The following is a 9,870-nucleotide window of genomic DNA, read 5'->3' as shown; positions in this document are numbered from 1 at the left end:
TAGATTAATCGAAATTTGAACCCGGATTTCTTCAGTTTAGCATCCTAAACTTTGTTGGTATGTTGGACAGATCTTGAGGCTGGGAATGTTCTGCCATTTCCCTTAAGATCAGAAGGGAAAATAGAAAGAAATGGTGAAAAGAATATTTGCTTGAAGGTAAGGAGCTTAAAGGAAAGAAGAAAATGAACTGTTGAAATGGTCTTTTCCTTGTCAGCCATGAAAGTGTTAGTGTAAGCCACCAAAATAATGCCAAATTTTTGAAGATAAATATTTTTGTGGGTAATTAAAGATTAATTAGCTGAAGAGATCAATTTACTGGCAACTAGTCTATCATCACCATTGGATTCTGGATAGCATCTTGGAGTCAGGTAGAAGGATGGCAGGGGCGTGATGGCTCAGCATGGGGGAAAGTCAAGGGTGAAGCCGGATGTGTTTAACAAGCGCCCGATTCACTTAACAACTCCAGTCATAGCAAAAATTGTCACAAAATTGGGCATGACTCCTTTAACAACCACCTTCTTTAGTGACAGAAATTCTGGTCCCAGTTGTGTGGTTATAAATTGAGGACTACCTGTGTGATGTCTCTGCATTTTAACAGGCCTTTCGAAGGGATTCTTTTCTGTTAATGAACGAATCCTCCAAGTGCAGTCTTGATAAATTCCAGGATGTCTATATGTGTTAGACCAGAAAGAAGGAATTGCGATTGCCATGCTCTGCTGTCCATATGGACACATCTGGACACATCTGGATAGCCATGGTGAGAAACAGGATGCTGGCTCAGATAGGCTCTTTGGTCTCTCCCCAGGGCTGCTATTCTCACACATAAAAGAGCTGCAGAACAGTCAAGAGAACTGGAAAATGAGGAAGCTAGTTTTTCACATGGTGTTAAATCAGCAAACCCTGGAAGTGGTACAGAGTGCTGCCTGACATGTTATTGTGTGGTTGCCTAATGCTTTTTATTTGCACAGCAGAGCAATGAACATGTTTATAAAATGTGGCAGCTGAGATGCAAAGCTGTGCTCAGAGTTGAAGGAGGAGAAGGGGGGGGAAGAGACTCTATTGGGTTGCTATTTCCTTTTCAGCCTGACCCCAGATTGTTTGGAAGGAGTTTCCTCCTCCTCCTGATTCTCTCCCCCCCCACTTCCCCCCCCACTCCCCAGCCTCTGAGGGGTGTTAACAAATTACATGCAGACTTTCTTCCAGAGCAACTTTTTCTTCTGTCTGATCTAAAAGGAGAAAGCTGACAAGACGGCACTGGCAATGATGGCAAACTTTTGCTTCGTTGGATCTTAATGGCTGGCTGTGTCCCTGTGGACTGAAGAGGGAGGATGGCATATCCAGAGAAGTCTCACTTGAGGAGATCCTTCAGTGAGCATATCAGGGTCTCCACCAACAAAGCCTGGGATATCTTTTGGAAGAGTGCACGAGAAAAGCGTTTATCAGGTTAGTTGCCTGAGCTCTTATACTGATAAAGCTCCAATGCAAGACAAATTCTGCTTCGCTTAACAGATCTCTTGCATGCATCATTGCATGCATTGTGCAGCCAAAACCTGATTGTTTTGGGGGGGAAGCTTGGGTTCTCACATGACACCTAGGTGTTGCAGATTGTTTGGTCTCAAAGTACCTGCTGACTATCAAAAGCTGCTGGGCATGGTCTCTTTTCTTATTAACATTGACACAAAGCAAGCTTCATGCGCTGAGATGTATCAAGTATAAATATGCAGTACAGGACATGATGGCATATGGGATCTGAGTGGAACAGGGGAGTTGCAAAATTCCCCACTAGTTCTGTTCCCTCAATGCCACTTTGCAAATCTGGCAACCGTAAATAGCTACTATGTAAAGCCTAAGAACAAAGTTAAGACACTTGGAATAGTTTTATGTTAAATATATATATATACACATTATGTATTTGCATTGATATATAATATTGTAGGCTTCTAGCATCAATCTAAATATATATGGAAAAAAACCGACAAATCCTAACTGGTGGTGTGATCGTGAGAAGATGGTTGTGTTGATACTCTGACACTCAGTGGGGAAATCTGGTACTACCAAGTAAATATTTGAGAAACATATTCTAAATGAAGTACTGCTCCTAGAGAACACTGTTTCTGAGACATATTGGCTTTTTAGCCTGAGCTTTTGTAACTCTTACATATGGTTCTATTGGAAGGACATTCCAATCTTCAAAAGAAGAATTATATTTCTGTGCTAACACTGGAAAAAGTGTTGAGCTTGTCCTAGCTTAAATGTCAGCTCTTGGTCCTTTCCAACTTTGCTGAGATGTAGGTATGTAATTTGGCAGCTTTGATGTTTACTTTCAGGTGGTTCCATTCAGTCTGAACAAGATTCTACTTCACAGGTAAGCGAAGCAGGACTATGTGTATGCCCATCTCTTCACTTAAGAGGGTCTCTTAGCTACTTCCCTTCTTGACATGACCGCTTTGCCACATTCAAGTGAACATAAAAACAAGTAGTAGGGCACTCATTCTTGATATTGTATATTCATTCCTCTAGAGTTTATTTATTCATTTGGGTCCTGGTTAGCATCTTTTAAGCAGAGGCTTGCATATAGTAAGAGGATAAGATTTTCGTGGTAATAATAAGGAGCTCAGAATGCAGTTCTAAAACAAAGAAGTTAGAGATTTAGAATGGATTAAAGCAGCGGAATGTTTATTCAACCTCTGTAACGCTAGAAGTTTATTCTACTTTCTGGATCTGTTTTCTCTTTATCTGTCAAGGGAATGCCCTACAGGACTGTTCTTTTTGGGGGTAGGGCAGGACTCACAAATGGCAGGAAGAACAAATAAGGGTCACAGAAAATACAGTAACATTGAGAAATCCTTTATGTGGCCTTGAACTTTCTAGATTTGGTTGTACTCTGTAAAAACTCTGTAAAAACTGGGATAAAGATGAGGGCAGGAAAGTGAAAGTGAAAGCAATCAAGTGTTCTGTGGAAAAAATATAGACAACAATTCCTGTTGCCAGGACTCTGAAATTTGAGTCCCACACTACACACATCTACTTGCATCAATAAAAATAAAAACACCTTAAAGCTCGGTTTTTTAAATAAATGAATATCTTATATAGCAAAAACTCAAAAAAAGGCCTATAATCCAGAATTCAGGGCCTTTCTCCACTTTCATCTAACAATGGCAAAAGCATTCCTTGCAATGTCCTTTTTTTCCCCCTGCCTAGTCCCTAGGATGCCACTGTTTCATTCTTATGTAATTAGTGAGACACGTTTATGCAATGATAGCACTGTAACTTTTCTCTTTAAAGCCAAGAGTATCCACCATCAGCCACAAGACATGTAAAATATGTTACACTTGGCCACCCATTTTGTTGGAGATGAGGTTGAATGACCAATAATAGGTTGGATCAGAAAGGTCATTTCATGTTTGGTCATTTCAGGACACAACTTTTGCCCTTTGCCCTCTGATTGCCCAGAAAACATATGTTGTCATTCTGCTGTTATCTCCATAAACAGTTGGGTAGAGCGTTGTTGACTGATGGGCTTTTGGATCTGTGAAAGACAATAGCAGTTTATTTTTTAATACTATATTCCTATCTCTATTTCTCTATCTCTGTCTTTCTATCTATCTCTCTATCTATATTCTATCCAATGATCTGGAACAGAGGCAGTAGAGGAAAGCTAGGGATTGGCAGCAAATTAAAGCTGGTAACTCAGCAGTAGGGAAATTGAAACATCTCAAGTATTTGAAAAGGACTCATTTGGAGAGAGTACTGCTTGCCATTAGCTCAAAAAGAGAGAGAGAAAGAGAGAACTCACCCACTCTTTTGTAGAATCTGAGCAGTTATTTCAAACAATAGCAAAATTTTAACGTTTTTTTAAAAAAATTAGGTCACCAAAGCAAGAACACATGGCTGTAATTACACATGTGAATGGATCTGTCAAAACCAGTTGTACATAATATTTCCTTGCCTCATAGGAATTAAATGAGACATCAATATATAATAAAGATAGTTATTATTGCCAAACTGAATTCTTACCATCATTTATTTCTGCTTGATTTTTGTGGATGCTGCAGAACATAATGTTTTCCTCTCCCCAAGTTGTCTGGTAGGTCAGCAATCTCCTTGTCTTTCACTAAGACGCTATGGGAGATTCCCAATACAAAAGTGTTCAATACATTTATAAGAAAACAGTTCCCCTTAGTCATTTGAACATGACCAAGACAGAGACACAATTCTATTGGTAGTGATTTAGGACCAATGAATTTCTTTAACTACTATTCAATATAAGTTAGAAAAGTGAATGGTTATTCTTATGGGGTGGTGATGAAACCTCTTACATTTCGAGAGATACTGTCTTCATCTTTCCACCTTCAAAACTTTCATAAAAGAAGGTATGCAGAGATGCAAGAATATATCTGCTGGAAGGTCTGATGCGATGAAGAATGTTTTGATGCATGCCTCAGAAGACCTAACATGGCCATCTAGGGCTTAATGGAATTATACTTTTCCAGAACCTTGTACAGTCAGGCTTCTCAACAGCAGAAGACTAACATCCAAATGAATATTATCCATCAACATGGGAAGGTCACAGATGGATTCTTGTATGTGTTGTCTGCCTGAACAAAAGTAGTTTGTTCTGACTTTTTGGCTACGGTCAGCTTGTTTTCTGTCTTTCCAATGTTCTGAGGTCATCTTGAACCAAATAAATATGTAAAACAAAAGACTGAAAAGAGAATGCAAAAGAAGGACAAGTGCTTCAAATAAATGAACTCCATCACAGGAGTTTTTTCCCCATGAAATCTCAATTTCAATCAAAGTAAAACAGAAATAATGGCCTTTACTCAGTAACTTCATAACATTTTTCTTGTGCTCCAATTATATTATGAATTAAGCATGAAGCAATACCCAGAATAGCACACAGGAGGGTCTCTCTCAGCTGCAATTAATTTGAAGATTGAATTAATGCTGACACAGTGCCTCAAATTTCAGATGGCAATACACCTCTGCTTCAAGAAAGAGTGGGGAAAACTACCCTCTTCTTTGATGGTAGGATGTACAGGTAATCTCTGCCATGACAGCTGCAATTAATCTGATGTGAAGTAATCAGTTTTCTTCCACTAGTGGAAGAAATCAGAATTTTCAGATTGAAACTAAAGCATTCTTTTCATGAAAGAAATGAAAGCTTCAGGCATAATGACAGTAAATAATGGCTAACTTCCACACACTGGTTTTATAAATATTTTTCTTTTAAAGGGGTTTTATGGTTCGTTCACTTAGTGATGTAGCCATCATTTTATGTTCATCTCAGCTGGAAAGCAAGATGTTCTTACAGGTGTCCTACAGCTGGTATTTTTCCTGCTTTGAAAATGAAAGCCTGACTAAATACACATGGAGTTAAGCATATATCTAAGAAATGGAGCTTAATGCAGTCACTCCTACTTTACAGGAAAGGCAGCTCATTGATTAGAGAAGCGATCAAAGGATAAACAGTGACCTCACTTCCTTTTCCTTCAACTCAGGGTAGAGGGAGGTCTTGCCAGAAAACCTCCAGGCACTTTCTCATGGCCATTTTCTTCTTTCTAAGAGTGGACAGGAAATTGCTCCACCTCTTTCATTCTCTGTCTCATGGCAAGAGAGCAGACTAAGGACACTGCTTGGTAAGAGAACATCAGCAGAATTCTAACATTGTGGGAGATGAGCTGTACTAGTCTTTGCCATCACAAAACATTAGAATATCAGCACTTAAGACAAGTTTTAATAAAAGGCATCAGTGAGTTGCGGTTCACAACAGCTTGTGTCTTAAAATAAAATTTTCCAGTTGTCATTTTCTTTTGTTCTCTCTTATAAATGGGAACTTAGCTCTGTGGCCTTGATCAACAGCAGGAGGTGCAACCTGCCCTCCTTTCCTGATGTCTACTAGCGTCATTTCCCAAACTAGTAACATCATCAGTCACTAGCACTGATGATGTTACATAATTTAGGTAATGAAACGTCTCCAGAAGCATCAAGGACTCCCCATTTCAACCCTGAGCTACAAATATTTTCCTTTATTGATAACACAACTCTGCAATGATTTCATCTACCAGGCCAAGAAAGGTGTATGAAAGACTGCTGCAAAGTGAGAGAAAATAAGGAAGTGGCTTTTTCATTATAATTCTATGGACTACATAAACCACATCCCTCCACAAAGGCTTAAGTATATAGGAATAGTTTTATTCTTTTTTTATTCAATGTTGCATGGTTGACATTTTCCATTATTTTAAAAGAAACATAATTTAAAAGCAGACATACTTCTTTCAAATGAGGTAAAAATGTGTCTAGAGGAAAAAAAGAGATGCGGGGGGGAAACAGGAATAGTTTCTTGTTCTTTTGTAATCCATCTTTCACTGGTACTCAAAATGGATATTGGGAGGAGCAAAGAGAATAAGAAAATAGGGACTCTCCTCTCCTCTCCTCTCCTCTCCTCACCTCCTGCCTCCCGCCTCCCACCTTCCATCTCTGTCTTCTGTTTTTGCATCTAATATCTGGATAGTGAAGCAGAAAGGATTAGTTTTCCAAAGGAAGGACTTTTTACCAGCTTTGTCTTTTCTTCCTTATGCACATACACTGTCTAATAAGAAATCTGAAACATTTTGGCCCAATTTTTCCTATGAAGAGCTACTTTTGATGCTGCAGAAACAGGAAGCAAGCAAGTGAGCAGATACTGGTGGCTGATCACATTTAGTCTTTGGACAACAGTATAAGCTTTATCATGCCTCCTACCTCACTGATTAGCAAAGGTCAGAAGTAAAAGGAATTTGGACTGTTATTCACTTTTCTTGCATGCTATGCTGAACCCTGACCATAGAATAACACAACTTTGATAGGTTTCAGAGAGTTCCTGTTTGTTGTGTTTTTCATTTTATTTATATCTATATATCAAATTTAGAAATTGTCCATCTCTCTCACAGAAAGACTCTGGGTGGAGCTCCTTCCCTTTGGTACTTTATAGGCAATACTTCAGACCAATTGGACAATTTTAAATGGCGGCCTTAATATTAATAATTTACATAGGTTTAAAGAAACCCAACTCTAACCAATTCTGGATGCTTTACATAACAAAAAAGCTAGGACAATAGAAAAGCCATACAAAACAAGGCAAAATTTTGCAAGGCAAAATCTTGCAAATGCTCTCCCACAACTCTGGGAGAACAGCCGTGTTTTCAGCACCTTTCAGAATATAATTATAGTAGAAACCACACAGATAATACAATTCCAGTTGGCAGGAAACATGATAGGCAAGGCTAGTATAGGTCTCCTGCGTGAGCAGGGGGTTGGATTAGATAAGGTTACCACCTTTAAAGCGCTCCATGGCTTGGGACCTGGTTACTTACGGGACCGCCTACTACCATCAACAGCCTCCCACCAACCAGTACGCTCCCACAGAGAGGGGCTCCTCCAGGTGCCGTCGGCCAAACAATGTCGGCTGTCGGCCCCTAGGGGGAGAGCCTTCTCTGTGGGGGCACCGACGATCTGGAATGAGCTCCCCCCAGAGATACGGAGGATTCCGGATCTGCGCACCTTCCGCCGCGAGTTGAAGACGCTTTTATTTCATCAAGCTGGCCTCGCCTAAATCTTCTCCCTTTTAAGTGTAAATTCTAAATTTTTAATGTATTTTAAAATATGGGTATCTTAAATTATTGGTATTAATTCAGCCAAATTTATTTAATTCATTTTATTCGATTTTAAATTTTGTATATCTATGTGTTTTATCTCATGGCTGTGCACCGCCCTGAGTCCTTCGGGAGTAGGGCGGTATAGAAATTCAATAAAATAATAAATAAATAAAATAATAACCTCCAAGATCTCTTCCAACTAAGTTACTGTTACTTCCACGAATCTAACTGAGAAGAATTGAAGTGTATCCAGTTTGCCAGATCTTATTGGACAAGGGGAAACAATCAGGGTTAGGTGATCCCTCAAGTAATCAGGTCCTATACTATTAACGGCTTCATAAGTAAGCTACAGTACCTTGCAATAGCTGTGGAAGCAATTGGCAACCAATGCACCTCATAGTATCATTTATACCATAGCAAGTCCATTACTGCTCATGTCACTACATTCTGGAGCAGCTGGATCTTCCCAATGATTTTCAAGAGCAGCTCCAAGTATTGCAATATTCCATTTGAGAGATGACTAGAAGATAAGCAGACATATGAAGAACCTCTCGTTCCAGGAATGAGCACAACTGGATGAATCTATACAAAGGCTCCCTTGGCCATTTGCCCCCGAAGCAAGAATTGCGAGTCCAAGATGACACCCAGATAATAAGTTTATATTTAGATAGCTATATACTGTATCTCATAAAGAAATTTAAGCAAACACCCTTACAGTATTGGGCCACAAATACCTATTCTCTTTGGATTCTGGATCTTAAAAGTTTGCTAAAGTTGATTTCATGTTGGAATTCTCTTCATTGCAAGTAGTTCAAGGAGGATGGTTTTGATGCTACTATATTTACTGAACAAGGTTTAACACTCAAGAGCCATCACTGTATCACTGCATCTCCAAAATAATAATAATAACCATATTTGAGAGAGACAGTTTGGTACAGTGGTTAAGGTGCTGCCCTAGAAGCCAGGAACCTGTGAGTTCTAGTCCAGCCTTAGGTGAGAAAGCTGGCTGGGTGACTGTGGGCCAATCACTCTCTCTCAACCCAACCCACCTCATAGGATTGTTGTGGTGGGGGAAAATTGCTGCTGGGAGTTACTTATAAAGTAATAAAGGTTGGATAAAAAAATCTAGCAATAAAATAAATAATTATTCTCTGGAAGTGCATTTGGCTTTAGCTAGGCTCAGAAGAAAAACAGGTCAAGTTTGTTTCAAATTTCTTCTCATGTTGAATTCCATAGTGGAATCTTTAAAATCGCAGTGACCTATGACACATAGTGTGTTTTCTGTCTTTACAGACATGGAGAGTACAAAGGCATTGTTTAGGAAAAGAAATGTGCAATAGGAAATATTAGGATAAAAGTGCATGGTTAGATTAATAAAGTGACAAATAGCATTTCTACAACACAATCAAATTCAGCTTTATATATACAAACACAACTGTGTTTTGTTTGCTGGTATAAACTTTGAGGCACAGTTAACTTTTTAAAATTTCCTACGTATATCCATTCCTAGTATTTGTTTCTATTTTGGATCATAAAACAAACTGCATACATACTTGTTCAGTACAAAGAGCACATTTGCAAAAGCAGTTACAATGTGCTGCAGAAGCCAACCCACTTTTTAAGTTGGTTTCCAGGGAACTGTTCAGGCATTTTCCATTTCAGTGGGTTAATGAATTATTGCTTAATCCAATCTTTTCTCACTGGAATAGCGCTCTCTCCGGCTACACATAGTCAAATGTTGCTCTTATGTATCCGACCCAATTCCCAGGATTTAGTTTGGGATTCTACCAGAAATTACCTCAGATGAAAATCCAGGCCTATCATTTAATTTTCCTTCTAGGTATCATGCTGCATGCAGAGTAATACCTCACATGTACCGTGTTTCCCCGAAAATAAGACCCTGTCTTATATTTTTTTTGAACCCTGAAATAAGCACTTGGCCTTATTGCCATGCGCTCAAAAGCCCAATTGGGCTTATTATCAGGGGGTGTCTTATTTTGGAGAAAACAGGGTAATAAAAACATTTTCATCAAAACAGAGCAGAAATTCATGTGGCTGCTGCTCTTCCATTCTGAAGAGACAAGGAGTAATAGGATAGTATAGGAAGAGTAGGGACTGGGTACATAGGCTCAGAGACACTGATAGATACTGTTGTAGGAAATACTGCAGCAAACCAGCAATTTAAACTATTTATTGTCCGGCGGGGGAAGCCAGCATGAACAGTCCTCTAAAA

General features: G+C 39.1%; 1 protein-coding gene across 1 annotated transcript in view; it reads left to right on the top strand.

The window, feature by feature from the left end:
• Window positions 1–1,074: 1,074 nt before the first annotated feature.
• Window positions 1,075–9,870, top strand: part of LOC117658005 (rho GTPase-activating protein 7-like) — a 92,080-nt gene continuing 83,284 nt past the window's right edge. Inside the window, exon 1 of the mRNA XM_034406128.3 lies at window positions 1,075–1,443. Within this exon, the coding sequence (XP_034262019.2) occupies window positions 1,329–1,443 (115 nt within the window). The 5' untranslated portion in view covers window positions 1,075–1,328. The remainder of the gene's footprint in view (window positions 1,444–9,870) is intronic.

This window comes from Pantherophis guttatus, chromosome 2 (assembly GCF_059756535.1).
Source record: "Pantherophis guttatus breed Tessera chromosome 2, ASM5975653v1, whole genome shotgun sequence".
NCBI classification, from domain to species: Eukaryota; Metazoa; Chordata; class Lepidosauria; order Squamata; family Colubridae; genus Pantherophis; species Pantherophis guttatus.
The sequence above is the reverse complement of the archived record's forward strand: the minus strand, read 5'-3'. Positions and strand labels throughout refer to the sequence as shown.